Below are 26,354 nucleotides of genomic sequence, written 5' to 3' on the forward strand. Positions count from 1 at the left end.
ATGAGCGAGAAAGTTGTACTACCCAGTATAAACGAGTGAAGTGTTTCGGGATGGTATGGTACATGTTTTTTTTTTTTTTTGTTTCCATTAGAAATAGTACCAAAATAACAGGCCACAACTATTTTCCTCTGTTGTTGCACGTGTTATTGTCTGTTGTGTCGCATTCAATGTCGTCGTTCATAGTCTGCGCACCGGTACAACTTCACACTACACATCTTGCCGACATGACCATCGTCGCTTTACTGTTCCAAACCGCACCGTACTCTAACAAATCGAACTGAACCATGATGGAAACAAGGCTTATGAGTCTTTTACTCAATCCAAGCTGTCGATCACATGTTACTATGAACATACTTTGCTTTAGACTGAGCCTCAGGCGAGTGGTCACCAGTTGAGTGAACCTCTGTTACTTGTGTGAGTAATGAAAATAAATACAAATTACACATTGACCACATAACCCTAACCCTAATGAGATGCAAAAATTGCCTTCTTTTGGGTGTGAATGCACCATGAAAGTATGTTCTATCATTCACCAGCAGCAATATTCCCTCTAGTCTTTGCCCTTCCTTCCATTCCTCACCCTCTCAAATGTTAATAAATAAATAGATCTCTAAAAAAAGAAAAAAAGAAAGAAAGAAAATAACCATATATCCTTAAAATCTTAACAACAATAATAAAATGAATAATACCTTTCCAAAGTGGGAAAGAAAACTCAGATAACATAATAAAAACATTCTATTTATCAAAAAGAACAAACAAAAAGGAAAACATTATATATATATATATATATATGAAATTAATAGGTTCAGAAATAACAAACAAGTTTTCATGACCTCATATCTATCAGTTATTCACGAGAGTCTCTCCATTTTCATTTGTATTGTAATGTCATTGAGAGTATTCTGTTTGCTCCATGTGCAACACAGTCTGTTCTGGAGCCGACATGTTTGTATTTTTAAATAATCCTCAGTGTCACATTAGAACTCTGAGCAACCTCCTCTTTTATTTGACAGGAGACGCCCCGGTCTGTTTCATTTATAGGCAGAGTTTCACAGTATGTTACTGTGTCCTTTCTTCCACGTTGTCTCTGCTGATGTCCAGTCACATACGCAGAGAAGGGCCGGGGGGAGGGGGGGGAGACGACAGGATCGGTTTCTGAACACAGTAAGAAAGCCTCAAATATGGCTCGTGTCCTTTCCTGTTTGTAATTGTGCAAGATTAAATGCCTCTGTCGTGGATCCAAGGGAGAAACAGTCTTGTGTGTGACTTTTCATTTCCAACTCTTGGCACGTCTCGTTTGAGGAAATTGCCTGAATAAAGTGCCGAATGACAAAACTCAACTGGTGACTGAAAAATGTAAAAAATATAAAAAAAAATATACATATTTATTTTTATATTTTTCACATTGTAATTAACCTGTGAGCAATGTCAAAATGAAACGTGTCACACAATAGAAAAAGAACAGTCTTTATCTTTGCCGTACACCTGTTCTTTAGTCATTCATTATACTGGAAAATTAAACTAGATCTCCCAGTCAACACCCACACTAATATACCACATGAGTAAAATGTATTCACCACATATAGAGTGACTTAATAATCCAGCAACAAACCCTGAATTTAGTAGCACAATGATTTTCTGGTAATGTGAAATAAACATCCATCACCCGTAGTGGTCTAATTATTGATTTTACACTAACATTCTGACAATAAATAATATAAAATGAAGTCATGGTTATTTATTGTTCTCTACCATTGATTTCAGAGTAACCTAGTAATGACATAAAGCTTTTCATGGCCTTGGGGAGTCAAATTTAAGCATCTATTTGATAATACTAACCACACTTCCTGTCATTTGTCTCATATCCCTTCCATAATTCCTCCCTTCATCCACTGCAAAGGCATTACAGGTGAATTGTACTAATTGTCCATCTGCCTCCCCCATGCCTGCGTTTATTCTCTGCCCCTCCATTACCGTCACAGATTGTCTTGTATCCTCTCCATGTAGGTTCTGATTTCAGACTGACCCAGGTCCATATCCTGGCACACCCACTTGATGTCATCCTCGCTCCCATTGGTCATCAGGACTGAGGAGTTGGTGTATGCTCCACCCCCACCTGAATTATCATTGGGCAGGACAGTGGCAAAAGATGTGAACTTGACACGTTTGCGTTTGGCGGCTGCTACTGCAGCTGCAGCCGTGGATCTGGGTGAATTATTGAGATGCTCTGTGTGGCTTGTGGCATCTTTGCCACCAGTAGTGATTAGGCACTGATGTGGTTCTGGGACAGATCTGGGTAAGGTTTGTCCATGGGCTACGCCACGGTGTCCACCTGTGCTGCTACTCCCACCAAGTGTGCCCATGCCTGTGCCCACACCCATCATCAAAGTGTTGCCAGCCCCGTTAAGCAGGTACTTGTTCTCCTCATACGCTCCTTCATTTCGGTCAATGATGGTGGTGCATTCATCTGGTATCCCACCCTGGCATTGATCGGTGTGGTCAGATAAGAGGTCAGCTTCATTGCCAAGCCACACCCAATCGTGGGCGTGGTTCATGTTGCCTCCTGTTTCCAGAACAGGTACTTGCTTGTGCCGATATCTGCAGATAAAGGAAAAATAATTAATCAACAAGTTCAGACTATGCTTATCTAGTATTTATAAAACAAACCTCAGTTTTCTGCACAGAACATATTCTTAAAATAACGTACACTTAAGTGGAGGTATCCTTTAGCTAGATGGCACATGCAATATACGTTTGGGAAAGAAAAGGGCCTTACACGGTCACACAAGTGTAAAGTTTAAAACTGTAGTGCTTTCATTTTGATAAACTTTCAAACGTTGTCAGATTACTTCACAAAATGCTGCTTAATCAGCACCACACGACTCATAGTGTTGAAATCTTGTGTAACATTCTCACACTGCAAATGGCTGCAAACCGGTTAGAGTATGACTGAAAAAGTGCTCTTTTCAGAAGTACAGAACTGCTCAAAAAACCCCTTTGATTTAGCAGTTTGATGCCATGAACACTTCTTGCCCTGCCTGCCCCTGCACTACCACTACATGCACACAAATGCTTCCTCACTCAGGTCTGATAGTATTGCTTGACACAGCCTATATTCAGATGGGCAAACTATTAAAATTTTTACATTACTTTTGGTCAGACCAAAAGACCAAACAAAAAATCAATAATAGTTTAACTATGAGGTCATTCAATCGCTCAGTAGAGGCCTTTTTATTTACCCTACTCATACAGCTCAAGTAATGGAAAACAACTATTGTTTTACCTGAAAGCAAAGCTGACACAGTTGATGAGAAAAACTAGTATTGCCAGACAGAACACTCCCAGAAGGGCATACATCCCAATCTCCAGGTCCGACAGGCCTCTGGTGGTGTGGGTTAACTCACTGCCCCCAGTCCCTGGCACTTCCACCTGTGCTGGGACACTGCTGTAGTCTCCCTCTTGGCTCGGACCACTGCCTCGGCTGCTGCTGCTTCCACTGGCAGCTTTACCACCTGCAGCACGATGGATTACTGTGCTCTTGGTTGTTGTGCTCACCTGGTGACAGGAAATCAACGTATACTTGTATATTAGTACAGTGTTGGCCAAAACCTTTGCACATGACACAACCCAAAACTATCAATTACCCATAATTAATTTTTCCCCTCTTACCTTCCTCATGGCTCCTTCCTCTCGATCCACTGCTGCACTGTTGGACTTCCACTCTCTTCCATCCTTTGTCCGGTGCTCAAAGGTGCTGTTGTCCATCCCTCCTCCTTCCTCCTGTCCTCTTTCCATTTCACCCCTTTCCTTGCTCTTTGTTCCAAACTTCACCAGCACGTTGCCAACTCCAGACGCCAGAACGCTCTTCCTTTTGGACTTCTGACAAGTCTCAGAGATGACCATTTCCACACGAACAAGTGGCCCTTGTCCATTGGCCTCTGCGACCACAATTGGCCAGTGCTGTTCCTAATGAACAGGGATAACATGAAGATGGTTTTGCTCAAGTTCTACTTTAGACAACATCATCTGCAAATATGTATTTCCTATGTTCTCTAAAGGTTTAATGATACAATTTGATGCATCTGATTCGGACAAAAAATTAGAAATTATATTGAGATTTGTGTCAGCCTCAGTCATGACAGCAGACTTAGTCTACTTGACATGGTGCTTTGCTAAATAAACTGAAGTTATTTCTGTTTGTGTTGGCTACATCCTGTTTAACCCATTGACGCCGGGAAAGCATTGCTGCAATTCTACCATTGACGCCGGGCTAGCGGCTGCATGTTTTATTCTCTCATAGACGCCAGTAAAGCAGATCAATTTTCGGGGGGTATAAGGGTTCCTCGCGACATTGTTTTGAAATACCTTCTCACAAACATGGAGGACTTTGACAGCGGAGAGATTTCTGAAGGCAGTGATTTGAGGAGTTTCGTCTTCGATGACGTCATCGCTGATAACTTTGAACGTGCTGAACAAATCGACCGGGATTTACGATTGACTACACTGAAGTATGTTACTGAGAGGTAAGTACACCCTTAGAAATAAGGGTTCCAAAAGTGTTCTTCTACAAGGGCTGAGGTTCTACCTGGAATCATTTACTCCTGAAAAACCTTCCCAAAGAAAGAGTTTTTCAAGGGTTCTTGGTAACACTACACTACAAGGTTCTACCTGGAACCAAAAAGGGTTCTCCTATGAGGACAAGCCGAAGAACCTTATATGGTTCGACTTAGCCCTTTAATTTCTAAGAGTGTTGCCTGTACCTGATTGGTTATGGAGATTACACCCTCATCCAGTGAAACAGCAGAGAGGAGGAAGTCCTTGGGATCATAGATGTCAAGTGGCGTTACTGAACCGTCACTGTACTGGATCCATGCGCTGACCGCAGCTTCCTGAACAAGACCAAGACAAGAAAGAAAGTCAAAAGAAAAAAAACAAAAAACTTCAAAACACCGAAAGGTTTATTGATGGAGAAAGGTTATTCTCATTGGAAGCTTGACCAAGGTTTTGTCGAACAATTCAATCGTTTCTCCAACACAATGGGAATAAACAGTATGTTCTTCCTCTTGCAGCAGGAGAGACTAGACGAGTCCTTATTTTCTGACTCTATTGCCTCATTTTCCATTGTCTATATCTACCAGCACAATAAGTATGAAAACTGAGAGGAAGAATTAATTTTATTTTGTCTTTTCTAGCTGCAGCTCTTCTATAAATAATACAAGTTTGGCAGTGAATGCATTTTTCTCTCGCTCTCTGCTTTTCTTTATGTGATCCTGTCTCACCATTTCCTTTTATAAAACCCGACTGCTTTCTTCCTGTTATGACTCAAGAAATACTTTGTCAGTATAACATAGTGAAAAAAAACAAAAACAAACAAAAATAGAACTCCCTACATTGGTAATTGAGCTCACACGTGATAGACAACACTTCATTTTCACATTAAATTTCACTTCCAGCCTCCACTATTTTTTCATATTCATTTTATTTGGCTGACCTCCTTAATATCATTGTCCATAGTTGTATAATTTATCTACACATGGTGTAAGAGATGTGGATAAAAGCAGGAGTATACTAATATACTTTATTATAGTAGTTAAATTTGTCTGTTATTGGTAATTTTTCATGGGGTGAAATAAATATGCACAGAAAACAGTGATAGTGACAATAATGTAAAACAAAAATCTAAAAAGTACAAGAAGCAAGCAATATTGCTCAGTTTCTACAACAAATATTATAATTCTGTAAAATTACAGTTTTTTTGAACAGGGTATTAAAATGTAGTTTAAAACCAAAACTTTTTTCTGTTGGGGCAAAATACCGGCCTTGACTGTCATTAGCAAAATACCTGAAGGTGGTCGTGGCTGTAGTACACACTTCTAATTAGAAAGTGATCGTGGAAGAGATAAGAGCAATATGACGTCCGCAGCACAAAAACGGCTGTTTAACATCTATAATTACAACCGAGGGGCTCTCAGGAAGAGGTGGGAACAGATTAAGATGCTGTCCATCACTGTGTGTTGGTGTGTGTGTGTGTTGGTGTGTGTGTGTGTGTGTGTGTGTGTTAGACGTGTTTGTGTTCAGAATGGTTGTCATGTATCTGCTTGTGAAACCTGCATTCTGAAAATTGGATAATTACAACATCCAGAGGACATGATATCTTATTTTGACTTTGTGTGTGTGTGTGTGTGTGTGTGTGTGTGTGTGTGTGTGTGTGTGTGTGTGTGTGTGTGTGTGTGTGTGTGTGTGTGTGTGTGTGTATGTGTGTGTGTGTGTGTGTGTGTGTGTGTGTGTGTGTGCGTTTGTAGTTGTTAGTTCTTTTGGACCTTTTTCTGGTATAAACACTCATCACACTTCATTTGCATGCACAGCTTAATCAAGCTAAGGCCTTAGTCTGACTAAGACGGGCAACCAGAGAACTTGCCAAGTTCGAGTATGCATGCAGAAGAGGAAAAAAAACTATATTCATTGTGTATGTCTGACGCTGTATCCCTCTATATCAGGGGTTCTCAAAGATTTGATACCCAAGGGCCAATTTAGGAACCCAACATTGGACTGAGGGCCGCCAAAGAAAAAATGACCAGATTGCAGTTCTACAGTTTAGCGTTAAGTAATGTAAGCGTTAATATAATGTCATTTAAGCATTAATGTAATAACGCTTTATAATTTACTGGGTAATTACCCAGTATTTTGGCCATTGTTCTTACCTTCTAATTACAGGTTAATACCAAGTAACACATTTCTGTTACCAATATTTACTGGGTAAATAGCTAGTAATTGGGGGCTGTAGCTACCTGCTTATTACCAGCTTATAACCCAATAATACACTAAAATTCACCATATAGAAACCAGGTAAATACCCAGTATTTTTGTTTACAATTATTGATCTGTATCCAGTAATGTCCACTAAACATTTAACAAGCTTAGTAGCTCCTGGATTAAAACTATCAACTGTAATTCACTGCTATTGGCCCACGGGCCGCACTTTGAGAACCAACCGGCTTGTGCTGTGGTTCTGTATGTTTCGTACTGTACATGTTAATTACAATTTTGATCAAGCATGGCTTTTGTGGTTGCTGTGTTGTCTGAAGAAAGACGCCGCCACTATATAATTTGCCGGAGCTGGCTAATATCAGTGGTGTCATTTTGTCAGTCAAAGTGACTTCGGACGTAATAAGCACCAAGGACAACGCTAACGCTAATTTTAATGTTACCTCAGTCAGACAGCTAACTGCGTTTTCTTTGTACAGCAGCTGGGTACATATAGATCTGATTACTCAATTCATGTGTCATGTATCGGGTAGGTCGACATCTATCAGTTGCTTTTAACATGCGTGTACATAAACGTCGTTAAGCGCAGGCACGTGTGTAGAGCAGTGCTCATCTGCTGGACGTTACGTTCCTGCGCACATGACGAAATTATTGTCTTAAGCGGTGATTACACTTCTACAACTGCGCAATGTGCTATCCAACTGCTTAACCATGGAGACCCCTCGAGCCCTCATAGTTCTCCAATGAATATATATGATATGCAATGAAATTTCTCGCCCCATCAGTAGGTGTCGCTACGCCAGACCGGCCTAGTCCCATGACGCCAATGGTAGGTAACGTCGTTGGTTGTTGCGCTTCTGGCTACAGTGAGCAATGGCGTCCGAGAGAGAAAGACTGTTGTTATTGTTGCAGCTGAATAACATTGAAACACAGATACTTTTTGTGGTGCTTAAAAGTACAGTGAGAAGAAGGTACTTTTGTATTGTGTTGCCACTGATGTTCACAGGGTGCTGTAACCTGTTTGTGCCTATAGGGGGCGCTTACAGACCACACAGGGCTCTTGAGGGCTCTCTGTAACCGACATAAGGCACTTTATGCAGGAGTAAAAATTGCGCTTTAGTCTGACTAAAATAAACTAAAAATCAGACTTTGAACATGCAAACACTGATTGACCTCATCAGTACCAGTAGAAACTGAAACCTGGTCCTAATGAGGCAGTACCTAATTTCTGTGAAATTGGAAAAAGCTATGATTTGAATTGTAGTTTGGTTCCGTTCGCTTTGTGAAGGGCAAAAGACGAGCCCATAGAAAGAGTGGTGACCCAGAGAGAAAAGCCCTGCTGGTGATTCTGGTGGAGCTCGGATGTTTGTTCCAAATATGTGAAACACCGAGAGACGGACAGTCATTTTGAGACCAATGTAAGCGATATGCGGAAAGTTGTTGTTTACTACTGTTGCGAGGCAGTGGATATAGTGAATATTTGTTTCTACAACCCCTGCGGCGAATATTGCTATGAACAACTCGTTGAGTGCACTGAGCATAAACGTCTCCGTACATACTTGTACGGTTGCGGAGCGCCGTGCCATGGTGTCGCGCGTGAATATAAACAAGGCTTTAGGCTGCCAAGATGAATAGAAGTAAATGTAGTGTCCTTCAAGGCTAGCTGTGCGAACAGTGTGTGTGTGTCAGTGTGTGTGTGTGTGTGTGTGTGTGTGTGTGTGTGTGTAGGCATATCTGTATTATCTCTTACCTGTTTAGGTGTGTGCAGCAGGTCTGCAGCTGTGGTTGTTAGCTGAATAGCCTGGTAGTTTCCAGGACTCGCTGTCATACTGAGGGACAGAGAAGAAACCAGCTGGACTCCCAGATCTGTAATGGTCACCTACAGAAATGTAATATTTTATTGTTATGTGATATAAACTTTAAATTTTAGTGCAGTGAATATAAAAATAATGCATGCAGTAATATAAGCAATATTTTTAATGATGTTATGTTTTTCATAACATGATAATTTGACTCAGTGTGCAAAGGGACTACCCAAATAAATGTGTTAACCTGCTCTGCGAGCCATATTGTTCAATTATTCCAAATCTAACAGAATATGTACGACCAGTGAAGTGCAGGATGGATGTTCAGAAAAACCATACTGCCATTAAAAAGGCTCTCAAATGGTAACTCAAATAATTAATGTAAATTGCCATGCAGTTTTACCTTGTCATCCAATACAGTCACGGTCTTCTCAGCCAGGATAGAGTCAGACAGCGGGGATAGAACCTGCAGCAACACATTTAAAAAGCAATAATAAAAAAATAGCTGTGAAATTACATGAAGTTCATACTCAAGGTAAGTTTTAATTACCTGGGATTATTCTGGATTAGTATGGTGGCAGGTGAGTGCATTTCCACAAAAGTGATTTAATCCAAAAGTTTCTTCAAGTTTTTGAATTACACACTTTGACAACATTATGTCCAGAATATATAAGTAAAGAAAACTCTTTAACTAAGTAAAGTGGAGCTACACATGTAGTTATGCTGTTTAAATGGCCTACTGCCCATTATGAAGGATTAGTTGAACTGAAGTGTGTCTGCCTCCACTACACTAGGTGGCAATGCCCCCTTTCAACTTGTTAGCATTCAGCGTTTACCAGTTGACCTATTGCATCACAGACGACAGCTTTAGCTGGCAGCTAGTCATTTGCATATCAAGCACCATTCCCTGGCTGTTTACCCTTTAAAATGTTGAATTTTTCAAGCTCTCCTTGTTTGTATAACAACGCACCTGTCAAATCACACGATCAGACTGAATTTTTTGGTGGTGGATACAAATAAATGAGTGTAATAATACTTTAAAAATACACCAGGTCAGAGGATGCCAGCTGAAGAGGCAATCTCCTAATCCACCTTGAGTATGGATTGCGTACATAACGTGGCCACATGCATTTTCACACCACCTATTTTTTTTTCTTTTTTTTTTTTTACCTTTATTTAACCAGGGAAGAATCACAGTGAGATAGATATCTCTTTTACAAGTGAGCCCTGGCCAAGGCAGCAGCACACAATTAACATAAAACAGACAAGGTAATAAATAGATACATAAAACAAGGTTAGAAATTAAAAACAGGAGCAAACAATTTGGAATGTTTGGTTGAGATGTGACTGAATCTCACTATAAGTGACTGGTGCACTATAAATAAAAGCAGTCTTTCCTGACTCTGTCTTCATCAATGGAATATGTAAAAGAATATATCTACTTGAGCGCAAATTATACTCTTGTCTATTGACTGTTAAAAGACTAGTTATGTACAAAGGAAGCTGGCCAACTAAAGCCTTGAACACAAGTATTAGCCAATGTTTGTGCTTTCTTATATGTAGTGAGGGCCAACCAACCATTTCTCGGTGGTATCTCGGTCCTATTGGTGATAAAACTATCATTTACTTATAAATGACCTGGGGGATCATGAGATAAAGTGGAGGGAGAAAGTGATTTGAGGGTTTTCCAGAATTTAACAGGATTATTTAAATTTTGTGATGCTTCGTTTAAGTAATATTCAAATTTTGATTTACGTACAAGAGCTGTACATTTGTTCCTCAATACTCTAAATGCCACCCAATCTCTTTCCGTGTCCGATTTCCTGGCTGAACCTCTGAATGTGCTCAAATCTGAGGGCAGATTCTGGATGGATCAAAATGATTCGGAATCAGAATCATTTTATTGTCATTGCACAGGGTACAATGAAATTAAGCAGCAACACAGTTTTCACTCAACATAAATTAGATCACTCATGATGGGTGTTACCATCAATACCAGGCCTAAATGGGGTCACAGACACACACATCCCTGCTGTGTATTCTACTATTGTAGGATAGTATAATAAGAAAAATGGAATGTAAAAAGATCACAAGACCAAAGCAGAAGAACTAGGAGTCAATGAGAGCGTCTCAGTGAGAAACAGAGAAATAAGTGGAGTGGGTGTAAGAGGGAGAGAGACAGTGATTAATAAAAGCAGAAAGGCAGAAAGAACAAGATTGGGCCACAGATGGAGAGAGCAGTAGACAGACAGTGAGTGAGATTAGAAGACCTGTGTTGTAGTGTACTACTCGGCACTGTGGCAGCAGGACAGACAGTTCTGATTCGTGTACAAAGAACATCTCTCAGCGAGCAAATCGGGGCGTCAAACTCAATCCCACCCATAGCGATGTAACAAAACGTGGTGATTGATGGCTCTGGGATTGCTCTTCAAGATGGAGAATAAGAGGGATAGAGAAAGGTTCAAGAAGAGAGGAAGAGACGAGAGTAGAGATTGGGGGGGGAGGGGCAAAATTGAAATGTCAAACTATCAAATGACAGCTATAGAATCTGGGAATGCTGGGTACATGTTCTGTTTTTGCTCCCAAACAGAGCACAGTTGTCCACATACAGTGTCATTTGGAAGACAGGGGTGTAATCACACATTATAGAAAAGAACGACCACTGACATACATTTGAGTAGAAAAGGATGTAACTAATTGTGGACGATGACACATCTTGGCCCTTTCTTTCCGGAGATGCCAATCATCTGTTTCACAACAGTCGAACCAGGAAATGTATCTATCAATCATGATGCTGCGCTGACACAAGCATACAGTTGAGGTTCACAACAGTTTCAACTGATTCACGGCCAAATAATGAACATTAAAGGATCATGGAAGGGGAGGATTTTATGCTAATAGACTGGATTACATCAATCTATTTGTTAGTTGTTGTAGTGGGAGGAGCCAAAGCCCATTAGAAGAAGAGTAGTGTCACGACTCTGGTGGATTCATTTGTAAGAACTTTTTGTCGTAAAAACTTGACCTTTCAAATCTTATTTTGGGGTAAGTCACCAGTCTATTGAAACATTTTTCCATTATATATCTTGGATACCCTCGCCGAGACGAGGCTGAGAGCGGATCTTTTTACGCGTTTAGAATGGAGGACCGCACGTATTTTACAGCGGATAAAGGAACACCAGTACCTGACCGTACGCCCGCACCACGGAGAAAGACGACGAGGACGACATTTGACCGGCTGAGGATACCGTAGCGCTCAGGGAAGGGAGGGGGTGAGCAGAGGAGCAGTTCGTTGTTGTAAATTTCAGCCTCTCCTCTAGATGGCACTATAAACTACTTACTTCACCTTTAAATGAACTGACCACCAGTCTGATGACTTCTGGGATAAACCCAAACTTCTTCCTGCTTGTTTTAAATACAGGCAGTATACAAGTCTTTAAACTCTTCATCATGAACGGGATCTTCAAAAAAATTATATGCCTTAAAGGGGAAATAAGTAGTTTATAGTGCCATCTAGAGGAGAGGCTGAAATTTACAACAAAGACCTGCTGCTCTGCTCATCCCTCCCTTCCCTGAGCGCTACGGTATCCGCAGCTGGTCAAATGTCGTCCTCGTCATCTTTCTCCGTGTCAGCAGATGAGGTTCGTGAGGTGAGGGAGAGGGCGAGCTACCGCGGCCGTAGCAGATGAAGCGGAGAGAGAGGAGGCGGGACTTCCGCTACAAGTAAAGAGACGCTTGTTTTGTTCTCTCGCGTTTGTCCTTACAGGCTCCGGTAGAAACATGGCGTCTCGCTGCTAACAGTGGCTATGCAACCGCGGTCCGCGGTCATGTTATTTAACATGACTTTTTGAAACACTACGAAAATGAAACAAAAACTATTATACAGCGACTAGACAATGCAGGAGCACATAATATGTATACAAAAGTGGATTTTGGGTTATATAAACCCATAAATACTACATATTGTACCTTTAAGCGTTTGTTACGAATAAAGATGCATGAGAGATCTTTGGATATTAGGCTAAGGTTCACAACACCTTGCCGCTGACACTGAGAGATTTAAACCAGCAGATACACAAGCATAAATACTTTCAATAAACAAACATTGTTATGCTATTGTCTACCCTGAAAGAGTTTAGTTTACATCAGAAGTATAGCCGCTGCTGGGATTTACTCACTTTAACATCTGTATTTTCACTAAATCTGTCATCAAACACAGTTCCGAATTAAGATCTGGACAAGTTATTACAGTACACAACTAATGTAAGCCATATTATGTCATATTAAGCTTAAACGGACCACCTTATTAGTTCATCACGTGCCAGACTGTGCATGTGTGTGTCTGTGTGCGATGGTTTGACATCCCACTGAGATGTCAGGGCTGAATCCACAGTTAATTTAGACTATTTGTACAACAAGCTGGCAGGAGGGGCTTATAACTGCAATAGAGGAGGTAAAAGAGATTATGTTTACATCATCAGAGTGTTTATAGCTGCCAAGTCTACACTGTATTTCATAGAATTAGACACTTTTACCTGACCTTCTCTGCACTTATTCATTCATTCATTCATTGTCACCGGGGGTGCTGGTGCCAATCCCAGCTGGTGTAGACCCTGCACTCTTAGAAATAAAAGTGCCAAGTAGAACCATAATGTTCTTCGGCTTCTCCTCATAGGAGAACTCTTTTTGGTTCCATGTAGAACCTTTTATAAAGGTCCCACCTGGAACCTTTAGTGTTACCAAGAACCCTTAAAAAACAAATGGTTCCAGGTAGAACCTCAGCCCTAGTAGAAGAACACTTTTGGAACTCTTACTATTTCTACAGTGTGGACACATGCATCACAGAGCCCCATAGAGACAAGCATGCACTCTCATATCTACAGTCAATTAAGAGTGTCCAATTTGCCTAATCCACATATTGCATGTTTTAGAACTGGGAGGAAGTAGGAAAACCCAGAGAAAACCCATGAACGCACGTAAAGAACATGCAAACTGCATGCAGAAAGGCCCTTGATCTGACTGGGTCACAAAACCATGTCTTCTTGGTGCAAAGGCAAGAGGGCTAACTAATCAAATCAGATCATGTTTCACTCTGAGGTTGAGCGATGAGGGCGATTACAGCCCACTTCACTTCAAGGTTTGCATACCTGTATAGTGGTGATCCCCAAGTCCCGTCCCATCAAAATCCGTCCATCTATAAGTCTTGCAATTCGAGAATCTTCTACCTGTGGGGCACAGAGGCAATTTAAATTCACATTTAGATTTTTGTGTATTTATACTGGATTAGCATGACATATCGCTTTAATGTCCTTAAAGTTTTCATTTCCATCCTTTCATAAGAGTTTCATATATATCAGTATTTTGGTAATTCTCCTGCAGCTTAAAGTCTTAAAGGATGATTATACATCATACCATGCAATCTGATAAACATGTTTAAGACATCAAGTATGATGCATGCAGACTGTATGATGATGATGATGATGATAATCATCAGCTGCAATACAAGTTGGCTATGCCATTGGCATGTACCAGTGGTTAACAGCAGAAGAAGATGAAGATGCAATTCATCAAGAAGATAAATCGCTCTCTGGCAATTCTTCGGTTTATGCGTGTGGAGAATTCAAAAGTAGAGGCAGCAGATCCCACATGTATCCCACATACATTCCATTTATGCTCCATTGTATCCGCGTGTCACACTGATTAATAGATCTTTTCATGTTGCATTTTTTATTGATCTGTCAACATAGGCCACAGCAGCACACACTGTGAGATGGCCATTGTACATTTTTAATGCCTAACCCAGCTATCTTTGGTCACAACAATGTGACAATTCTTGTCACGTAACCTCTCTCACGGTACAGCTTTAGGAGCCACGATTAACCCATGGATTTATATAGATTTTATGGCTGTAGAATTGTCAAAAATGGTCAATAAGTGAGTGCTTCTGCCCATTTTTCAAAGATACCCTTCACTTTCGATATCTGGCAGTTATTCAACGTTAAACGTTTGTTTAGGCACTGAGAAGCTGGTGTCACAAACAAGTGACAAGCTGGTGAATCTTGGACAGTCATTTTGCAGAAGTCCTGAGGACTACTGTAATGATAATGATAAGTATATGGGCAAAAAGCTTCCTTCCATCTTCGACTGCTTTATTCTCCACATGAGGGTCGTGGGGCGTGCTGTCCCAATCTCAGCTGACATAGGGCGAAAGGCTGGTACACCCTGGACAGATCGACGGTCCAGTTTTTGAATGTTATATATCATAAACTGTCTATGAGTTACGGGGTAACCCTTTCTTTTACAGTCCAGGTATTTACCTGGTAAATTCATGGTAACACAAATGTTTACTAGGTAATTACCAATGGTAATAAGAAAGTAAATACAATGAAACTATGGCCAAAATACTGGGGATTTACCTGGTAACTATATAATAAATTATAGTGTGTTATGGGGTAATTACTGCTGTTAATAAGAAGGTAAGTACAATGAAATAATGTATACTGTATCATAATGTTTACTTACTGAGTAAATTACATAGCAATATATCAGAACCTACATGGTACGAGTTTGTGTTTATTTACCAGTGAGGTGAGTTCAAATTATATATGTAAGAACATGGTAATTACATGGAAACAAACACGGCTTTCTTTTACAGTACAGTTTTACTTCACTTACAGAGAAAATTATCATGTATAGCATAGTAATATCTGAACCTACATGATGCAAGTTTGTACTTGGCAAATGTATCTACATCTTAATTTACCATACATATAACAGGGAAATACTTACCTGCTTATTACCAGTGGTCATTTTCCAATAACACAATATAATTTACCAGATGAATACTTAATATTTCCGCTGTATTTACCCACTTATCACCAGTAGTTATTACCATTAACGCTTTATAATTTACTGGGTAAATACTCAGTATTTTGGCCATGGTTTCATTGTAATATTCTAGTTACATTTTTGTATTTATTTTTTTGTTACCATATTATATCATATTTACTGGGTAAATAGCTAGTAATTATGGGACTGTAGCTACTTGCATATTACCAGCTTATAACCCATATAGTTACCAGGTAATACCCAGCATTTTGGCCATAGTTTCATTGTCCTTACCTGTTTATTGCCAGCAGGAATTACCCAATTACACACTATAATTTACCATATAGTTACCAGGTAATACCCAACATTTTGGCCATAGTCTAATTGTCCTTACCTTCTTATTACTAGCAGTAATTGCCCTATAACACTATAATTTACTATACAGTTGCCTGGTAAATCCCCAGTATTTTGGCCATAGTTATATTGTATTTACTTCCTTATTACCATTGGTAATTACCTACTTTTGTGTTACCATGAATTTACCAGATAAATACCTGGTTAGGGAACTGTAAAAGAAAGGGTTACCAGTTACTGTACTGAGAAGTACACATGCCAAATCCTGTTGGTGACGACGGGATTGGTAACAGAACGGTTAAAGAAATGGGGATTTGGGCATTTTACGTCAGGACAACCCCAATTTACCCCAAAATAAACTGCAAAACTGTAAAATGGTAGTCAAGACCAGCTTCAGGATTCAAGGTATCATTATTATATGAGGGGCAATGTGGCTTACAGCCAGCAGTCTCATATAAACAGCAAGTGCCACAACACAACAGATACATACAACAATAAAAGAACATAGAGACACATTTAAGAGCCTGATAGCAACAGTTCTAAATCGGGGGCAGATTATGTCTGAAGTTATAATATAACTTGAACTATACCCAAAGAGGTTGGCTCAAGTTGGCCAAGATACTTCATACACAAACTACAGGGCATTTACATACATAGAGTACATGTACATTTATGTATAACTACCTTTAACTGGTCCAAAACCAAATGAGTGATATCAGCTTGCCAGTCGGCACCGAGCATGTAAACCATCTCTCCTCCTGGATCAGAGGGTTCTGCAACAAAGTGAGTGAGGACTCGCACCAAGGCGTACTGGTACTGAAAAGTGAAAAGAACAGCGTGACAGACAATAATGCTTCAACACAGAGGAAACTGAACATCAGATTATACATTAATGCTTCAAAAGACGTATACCTGAAGGGTGCAACCTTTGCCTTTCCGCTCATCATCCTCATCATCTTCACTGTCTCGAGTTGGTCTGAGAGGAGAAAAGGTTAATAAGAAAGTCAGGTTATCTGGTTAGTATGCATTGTATGTAGTATGGGCCAATTCCAATCTTGATCCTATCTTAACCGTAAAGCTCAACCCTTAATCTTAACAAAATAACCCTCAACACTTCGTTTTGAGGGTTATTTTGTCACTTTGTCACCCCTTAAATGCAGATACGTCTTCAGACTGTGGGGGGCAGAATAACGCGAAATCTGCGTCCAGTCTGTCAACTCCAAAAAAGAAGAAGAAGAACACATTATGTCACGATTATTTATTATGATCCTTTCGTCAGTCAAGTTATTAGGTTGTCAGTTAGTTATAAGATGATACTCATACAAATACCACAACCACGGACATATTCAGCTGACAGTTACCACACACCACGGCTTATTGAAAAGTAAACAATAGCAAACGATCGCGTGTGCGCACCGGCCGGCTATTGACAAAAGATCGTAAAATAAAAATAAATGTTACGCAACAATGACGTCAGTAATCCATAAAATGGGCCTAAACTAAGATAATACAATGGTTTTCATAATTTTTATATCTCTATTAACAAAGAAAATACATAATTTGTAGCATACTTGTTTCGCTGCTTTCGGCGCCATTTTTGTTATGTGAAAACACGCAATGCATTCTGGGTAGCCCTTGCTCCCAAGGGTGGTCTCGGAAATCTCTATATTGAGGGCGATACAGCCCTTAAAACTTGCCCCTCAACTTAATTTTTCTGAGAATCGGGACAGCACTTGCACTAGAGGGAGCGCATTTTTGAGATTGAGGGTTAAGCAGGGAATTGGAATTCACCCTTTACATCTCTGATCCAGGTTAAACACTCAATCAAACATCTCAATCTCAATATCTTTATGACTTTATTATTATTAATGTCATCAGAGATTAAGGAAACTATAGTTTTACTGAACAATCGTGGGCTGAAAACAGTGTTGTAACAGAATCTAAAAAGCCTCAACACTCCTCTCAACAATGTCTTGACCAGAAGAGAAAAACATATACAGTATATGACTTGAAACAAAGAGGAAGATAAACACAGATACTGTTGAGGATACTACTTACAAGTAGGACAGTCATAAAATGTGTATGTGTATGAACACAGGGTATAAATGCATCTCTGTATTTAAATTAACATTTCTGAAAATTTGTCAACCTCCTGCAATGTTTTGAATTGGAACTGTGGTAAACACCTAATGCTAAATGCTGCTGTTGTAGCTGTATTACATATACCACCTTTAAGACACTGTACTCATACAGAAGTCTCTCAGGGTGTCTCTTTGGACTTCTTTGTTATGTATCATGATGGCTGATTTATTTTGATTCACTTTTCTATAGATATTCCACTCCAATAAATATCATCCAGTATCTCTAATAATAACAGTAATAATACATTTTATTATTGTGTGTGTGTGTGTGAGAGAGAGAATGAGAGAGAGCGTAAGAGAAAGAGAGGTAGAAACTGGTTGGTGGCTATCTGAGCGGAAATTGGTGAAATTGAAAATAGTCCTAGCAGAACAGGAGGGCAAGGTGACAAGATGAGGAATAGAACCAGAACACACACACACACACATCTAAAACACACACACTGATGCCTACATTCCAATGCACAGTCAAATAGAGAAGCAAAGAGGCATACAGGGATACAAGAACAGACAAAAGACAGCAAGACACAGCAATTACTTTTTATGAACTCAATCAGAGAAAAATGTGTGTGTGTGCATAGAGTGCATATGTGTATGTGTTACAAGTTTGTTAAGAGACTAAATCTGAGCCTCAGAAACATCTGTGCCATCTGTGGTAGTATACTGCATGGGTCTGGCAAATTGAGAGAAAGTGAATACATAAGTCCATACACCTGTATTCTTTTGACTGACCACCAGGGAATGACTGCACGGTGTGTGTTGTAAATCTGTATTCAATAAATTATTATTTTGGTCTCTTTACTTTCCACTTAAGGCCCATTTTGTAAATGATGGTCATATTTAGTGGTGGACATAAAGATGATAAAGTAGAGTCTGCTTCAGGGTCAGTGAGATCATTCATTGGCACACTGCTTGCTCCTGCATCAAGCTGTGTTCTTTTTGGGATAATAAGATAGACAATGGAAGGTAATCAACCAGAGCTAATTGACTAATACTACACAACTGTCACTGCGGTGTGTACCACTAATGATTGTTGACGTGTTGTGATCGCTCTTTGAAGTGGCACCTCATAAACTACAGGGTGATGTCACTGTTGGTTGTCACTTGGTATTAGGTAACAAGCATAGCTATTGTTGCAGTTCGATGTTTATCTCGGGCTTGATGAATATGATGATGATGATGATGCACTTCAGCTACTGCTTTGTAGGAAAAAAGAAAAAGAGACGGAAACACGTGTTCTATAAAGGCACACAATCCTCTAAATGTTTCATTGAAAGAATATACATTTAAATTCTTATCTTCAGCAAAACATACTTTTTAATGTAAGTACTTGTGCTGTAATAAACAGTAAGCTTTTTTTTGGCTTTTGGTATTCCAACATCATCATTCAAACTGCACACATTTGCAGTCCATTCATAGTGAGGACCCTCATAGACATAATGGATTCCCAAGCCCATGACTCTAACCACCACAACTATGTGCCTAACCCTAACCTAAACCCTATTCTAACTCAAACCCTAAAACCAGATCGTTACGCCCAAAAAGCCTTTCAAAGATGTGAGGACCAGCCAAAACGGCCTCAATCCATATGGTTTAGACCAGGGGTCTCAAACTCGAATTACCTCGAGGCCACTGAGTGGCTCGTTTGGTCAGTTGGGGGAGGGTGAAGTAAAAAAAAAAAAAAAAAAAAAGGCCAACTCTTTGAGAAAAAGACATGGACATAATAATATTTATGATGATATTTCACATAATTTCACGTTAAAGTGGTTGCGCTTTGATATGGAACGAAAACAAATTTGACTTTATAAACGTATTAATGATGCAAATTTAATATAGTAATAAAAACATACAGAAATAATAACTCATTTAGAGCTGCAACTAATTACTATTTTCATAATCGATTAATTTGTCGATTATATTCTCGATTAATTTGTCGATTATATTCTCGATTAATGTGATTAATGATTAATGTTCTCAAATGTCTTGTTTTGTCCTCAAACCAAAATGATTCAGTTTTAATGATTTCTTTGTTATGTGGAGCAAAGAGACCAATAACATATTCACATTAAGAAGCTAAAACAGTCAGAAATCTTCAAAAAGATTATCGATTATCAAAAAAGTTGACGATTAATTTAGTCAATCAATCAATTAACACTCCATTGAAGCTCTAAACTCATAAGTTGATATTAAGTGGCGGGACATGCAAATGATGTGGGGGCCGCGCGTTTGAGATCACTGGTTTATAGGATCCTCACAAAGCCGCTTGCACGCACGCACGCACGCACTGTGCTGTCTTATCTCTATGGTAAAAGAAAGAAGCTGGCTCACACTTGTGATTTTCCTCATACTGAAAATACTTTTTTTTAGTCAAGGAAACAAAAAGCATTGATCAAGTGTATGGACCCGACGCAGCGTTTCTTAGTGAGCATGGCTTCTCTGTTGTTCTCGCTCTACACCACATTGTCATCAGTGAAACAAACGTTCACAGTTTACAGAATGCAGCACATTCTTTGTGAGAACGTTATGTAATCCTTTTTATAGAATTATATTTATAGTATTCCATTGACTTCAGATTAATTTGTTACATTTACATGGAGAAATTGACACATTCACAAGAAATACAGCTATTAAAATAAAGGTGTAATATGAAGAAATTACACATTGTGACAGATTGAGATTATTCAGTCGGCAGTGTGTTAGAGTGTGTAACATCAGCTTGTTTTAGTGATATATCTGATGCATTTTTATCAATATCTCTTGGATTTCTTATCCAAAAAACATAAAAAGTTTGCCATGTCTGAAGACCTGTTGGACAAATACTGTATTGGAGTTATAAACCTTTGTTTTCTAAATTTGTGAGGAAATTCCCCATGTGTGAATGTTTCCCAGCTGGACTCTCTGCCAAGCACACTGCAGCTTCACTCAACCCTCTGCCCCTCCAGTCTTGTCCCAGCTCATTCTCCAGGCTGCTGGTCGGTCATGCAGCCCAGCTCCACTGCCAGCCTCTGCTCGCTGCTCTGCTCACTTGACCACTCTGACCACTTCATCCATAAACTAAACCCTTAAATCACTTTTTTGATTATCTAGTAATATTATTCACTGATCCAGGTCCAACTCTTGATAATTTTGTGTCAAGTATTTGAATTTGGTATTTATATTTATTAGGGCTGTCAAAAGATTAACATTTTTAATCAGATTAATCACAGGGTAGCTGTGGATTAATCACGATTAATCGCGATTAATTACCATTTGTAAATATGCCAGAAAAATTCAAATTTTCACTTTATATTGTTGTAGGAACGGAGAGATAAATAAAATGTGAAAATATAAAACCTATACAAACTTAGTAAAAATAAACATTACATTGTAACATTATCAGACAATATAAATAAATAGAAAAAAATAAAATACTGTAAATAACATTTATTTATTTATTTTTATCTAATTTTGTTGTTATGGCGGGGACTGTATGTACTGACATCACTAAAGTCAAGGCATTGCCATTAAAGAGGGTGCCCCTCATTTGGTGCGGGCCATTTTTTTCTGCGCACCGCCACTGCTGACTCTGCTCTTCTCTCTCCTGCATTGTGCGCTGCTGTATGTGGATCCTTCATATCCAACGCAGAATGGATAATTTCTCTATGCGCAGTTTTATCCACACATCCATATATGACACGTACATAATGATCTTTATGACAAGTACAATCGCGATGAAATACAGGAGATCCGAGTAGAGTAAACTGTTGAGACTCTCGAGCGCACTTTTCATTGTTTTCATTCCTTGGTCTCAATCGAGAAGACGCTTTAGCACTGTAAGGGAATAACAGATGCATCAGATGAGCTGATCTCTTTAGTTAACTGCTCAAAGAGAGAGAGAAGAGAGTGTCGCGGGGAGTTCATAATCTGCGCTGCGCTGGAGCCAAGTTTCCAGCATTTAATAGTTGATGTTCCACCGTGTCCTCACATCTTGTTGGAATCTTGTGATGTTCCAAACTGATCTTGGACAGACTCTAAGCGGGTATAGAAAGTCGCATGCTGGCAAAAACTGCGGCCAGCACACGCCTGTCTATACCCGCGCGTCATCACAACATCGTTTCGGTGGTTACCGGGGGAAAAATAGGGCGCCTTTAGGGCATCCTGCCTAAAAGTAGGGTGTCTAATTTCTTATTATTTTCAGTGTCCATTCTGCCCAGCAACAGTGAATACTATTTTCTGATTGACTGATCGGACGCTAATTCAAGACAGCTGTTTGAATGAAATACGCAGAGCAAACTGACTTAGCGTCATCAATTGCTAATTTATGTGCAGTGACTATTATCACTTTATACTGCAGAATGCAGCTCTAAGCTGCCACTGGAAATACCACAGCAAGCTGCCACTGCTGCAATTTGCGCTTGCTGTCACTCGATATCCCAGCGGTGCTCACACACCCCTCCTTCCCCTCCCCACTCACTGATAACTCCTTGCCCACTTTCTGAAGATTTTCAAAATCAGGCATTGCGCGGAGTCAGCTTCAAAAGTTCAACTTTAAACCCACTCTCCAAACCATCTACTTTTTATAAACAGCCTATTAGTTTGATGAGGTTGAACACTTTTTGTGTTTTTTAAATAATAAAATACTGTAATTGGCCCTCCAGATTTTGATGCTCACATCCCTCACTCATTCATCCTCTAAAGTTGAAAAAAAAAAGCTGCTTACCTCTTGTTCGTGATGATTGGGACCCTCCATCCTTTGACCTGGCTCAGCTCTGTGTCAGACACATCTATCTGCAAAGGCAGCTTGGGAACCCAGACATTTAACTGCAGCTGAGCAGAAAGGTGCAGGTAGGTGAAATTCACTGTGAGCGACTGACGACCACGCATTTCTTTACCGTTCACCAGGACCTGGTCACAGTTTGGAGACACCTGAGGAAGAAAAGCCAAAGAGGAGAAAATAAGTCTTATATCTGCTGATCTCTCAGAAGCATTTTAACTCATGATATCCAGAAAGAATTATGTGACCAAAAACAGCACACTACATGTGACTAAGCAGAAAAAATATCCTCTTAGGTTTTATAAAAATCTGTAGAAAAATTATTCTTATCCCATCAAGCATTAACTTACTTCATGTGCATACATAGACTATTATTGTGTACTGTAAAGCAGCTTTGAGTGGTCACTGAGACTAGAAAAGCACTGTATGAATACAGATCACCTTTACCATTAAATATTATCTGCTTTAATGACAGAGACATTTAGACATATTCTTATTATTCAAAAAAGTTGACAAAAGTGTTTACAAATATTTTCTTTGTCTTGTTCATACCAATACCACAGGTTGCCTGAAAATATTATGAATGGGCAATATTTTATCAATCATTTAACTGGAAAAACTTTATCTCTATTCCAATGACTGGACTTGTGGTGTGTCTATTAGCACACGGTTGCCTGCAAAATAAGCATTTCATTAATAGACTGCATGTGTATTTGCATAAGTGATGAGATTTTAAAGGTTCTTTGAAGGCATCTTTAAGTTGCTCCTCTGAGCTCAACAGACTGTGAACCCTGCATTAATTTCATTAGCTCTCATGCAATGAGGTTTTGACAAATAATCCGTTAAATTTTCAACTAGCATTTTGTACACTCTTGGTACATCTTTAAGAGCTTGCCTATTCAGTATCTGTGGTTTGGAGAAATGGCAACATCCAGGTGACTGGAAGAGAGTATGAAATAATTGCAAAGACAAGACAAACACTTTGTCACAGCCCTTCAAACCTTTGTTTAATAGAAGGATTGACTTTAATACTATCTCTCCCATTTGTTTTGGATTCAATTTTTTTTATTATTGAGTATTGAGTATTGAGTATTTCTTCAATTCATGACTGATATACTCTGTATATAACATATCTTTCCATTCTGTATATCTTCCACTTATCCTCCTTCGTCCCTTTTTTTTTTATTTTTCACAGCCTCTTTCATCTCTCCACTCATCACTTAGCCTTAATACTTGAGTCTTTACCTTCACTTCCCCCTCCACATTAAATTCTCAGCTTTACAGTTAACATGCTCTCCCTTTGTCTGACTGTCTGTCCTTATATAGTCTCTCTCTCGCTCACTGCTGTCAGTGTTTTTCCACCCCCTTCTTTAAAACTGTAAATTGTTAATCTCCACTCTGTCTAGTCAGTTTAAAATGTTTATATGTATTTCTATATGCATATCAGATATGAAAAGACATAAAAAGCTGCGAAGTGAAGACACATATAATTGTTCACTTGCTTGTGTTGATATATTTGAAGTTGAGCAAGCACAAGTTAATGCAAACCCCCCCCCCCCCAAAAAAAAATGCGGGGCCTGCGGAGCTTTTGAAAAATGCCTCATTGGCCGCAGTTTTTGAGTGCGTCATCACAACATCGTTTCCGTGGTTACCGCGGGAAACGGGAGGAAAAAATAAGGCGTTTTAGGGCGTCCTGCACTTTGCTCCTGTCTTCGTCACATTACCACAGTCACAGTCCCACCGTCAGTCTTATCCTCGAACTTCCCACTAACTGTCCATTGACTCTGTTGAACACCGTGGTTTTATCCTGGTTGCAGCGAGTGTTGATATCTGATATCTGATATCTTCTCCCTGACACCTGCGGCTCTACGGGTGTGGAGGGCCGCAGGATGCACGGACGCTCGTATAAGCGAAAACAGAATCACATATAGGCTGCTATAGTAACTTGACAACAGCTGAGATGTTGCGATATAGATGATATAGGTGTGTGAGTGTGTGTGTGTGTGTGTGTGTGCGGCTGCTACAGTCTGCAGCTTTTTTTCTCTCCCACTTGTGCCGCTCTTCCTTATCGTCACTGCGGGTCGCACTTACATTAAACTTTGATATCAAGTGGGGGGCCACAAAATATCGTCCGCGTGTCTGAGACTACTGGTTAAAATGGTCAAAGACGCCACTGCACACACACTAGTGTCCTTGGTAAGTCACCTGCCAAGTTTGAAGCCTGTCCTATAGCGACCTTTTGAACAGTTATGCAAACAAACAGACAAACAGTCACTCCTTGCATTTATAGATATACACACCATGAGGCTCTTTAATCCACGCACAAATGCACAAACATTTTCCTCAGGTTTTGCATCAGACTTCTGGCCTCAGGTTGGTTCAAACTCCGAACAAATATTTCTATTTTTTTGGAAGATACAAATATCAACAAACAGGACCTTCACACACTTTGTGTGCTGTGATTTTTTTTTTCTAGCATCCTTCGTTTAAACTCTTTGATCTCAAAAGCGGTTAACATCTTGCACATCAGAGCTAAACATGTTTCTGCTTTATCTCCTCTCACCTTTTAATTTCTTTCAATTTCACTCTCCCCCCTTACATAAAAGGAAAGGTGGCCAATTTTCCATTTTTTCGTCTCTGCCTTTAACTGCCTTTACATCTACCCTTTCCCTATGTTGACCTCACTTCTTTTCTTTTGTCTCCACCTTGCCTTCCCTTCCTCATATGCAGTCTCCCTCTTCATCTCCCTCTCTCTCTAAAACCTGATTTACCGCTTGTTAACATCAAAGGGATGTTCGACTGTTGGTGCCTCAAACTATTTCTCAAAATCATGTTTATATTCCAGGAGTGAATCAGTGTGAAAACTGCACTAGGTAAGTGTGGCGGGTTTGGTTTCCACTGAATGAACTACCATTGGCACCATTGTCCAAACCTCTACTTTTTTGCATTAATCTGTTCCATAACTGACTCAAATTTTAGAATAAAACAAGATTTAGATTGACTTGATTAACACAAACAATTTGACCCCTTAATAGCGATAAGAAAACATTTGGACTGCCAGCTGCAATCTGCCTAAAAAACCCTGCTTCCTCCATTTTAAGATCCGTATGCATTTGTGTCACATGTTTACGCCTGAAGTCCAGTTCAGTTAGGGTTTACATTGATATGCATGTGTGCCTTTTCCCACATGTTATTCCATCCCACAATATTATACTACCTGGAGCATTGACGGTCAAAGTACAGAAGTCTTTTTCCTCTAATATCACTCTTAAATGTGGGAAAAGTAGTCCGTGAACCAGGCTCCATGGAGCAGCATTTACTGTATAATGCTCAGATTACTTAATGTTTGTGTGGTTTCCCTAACTTTCTGACAGTTACTTTGGCCACATTATAAACAGCAAACTACTGTTGCGTTGACCCGGATGAGATAACTTTCCATACGTCATTGTGTGTTCCACTTCTTCCAGAGAGTATTAGTTTAAAGGGGTCATATTATACCCTATTTCTCCAAGTTAACCTAGTTCCCTGGTGTCCTAATGAACATGTCTGTGACATGCTTTGGTCAAAATACCATAAGGATGAAGCACCACAGCAGTTCAATCACCCTGATAAAACAGCCCTGTTCAGAACGCTCGGTTTAGTAGTATCTCTTTAGGTCCACCTTAAAGAGGACCTTGACCAGAAGTTCCAATTAACACTGCTTTTTTGGTG

At 39.6% G+C, this 26,354-nt stretch overlaps 1 protein-coding gene across 1 annotated transcript in view; it reads right to left on the bottom strand.

The window, feature by feature from the left end:
* Nucleotides 1-1,976: 1,976 nt before the first annotated feature.
* LOC310940473 (transmembrane protein 132D) overlaps nt 1,977-26,354 on the bottom strand; it is a gene marked incomplete at both ends in the record, with an annotated part of 206,871 nt that continues 182,493 nt past the window's right edge. Inside the window, 10 exons of the mRNA XM_083905450.1 lie at nt 1,977-2,598; nt 3,284-3,555; nt 3,733-3,966; nt 4,761-4,889; nt 8,516-8,644; nt 8,974-9,036; nt 13,718-13,795; nt 16,437-16,568; nt 16,665-16,728; nt 22,590-22,795. Coding sequence (XP_083761576.1) covers nt 1,977-2,598; nt 3,284-3,555; nt 3,733-3,966; nt 4,761-4,889; nt 8,516-8,644; nt 8,974-9,036; nt 13,718-13,795; nt 16,437-16,568; nt 16,665-16,728; nt 22,590-22,795 — 1,929 coding nt within the window. The remainder of the gene's footprint in view (nt 2,599-3,283; nt 3,556-3,732; nt 3,967-4,760; nt 4,890-8,515; nt 8,645-8,973; nt 9,037-13,717; nt 13,796-16,436; nt 16,569-16,664; nt 16,729-22,589; nt 22,796-26,354) is intronic.

This window comes from Microchirus variegatus (genome assembly GCF_963457635.1).
Source record: "Microchirus variegatus genome assembly, chromosome: 18".
Taxonomy (NCBI): Eukaryota; Metazoa; Chordata; class Actinopteri; order Pleuronectiformes; family Soleidae; genus Microchirus; species Microchirus variegatus.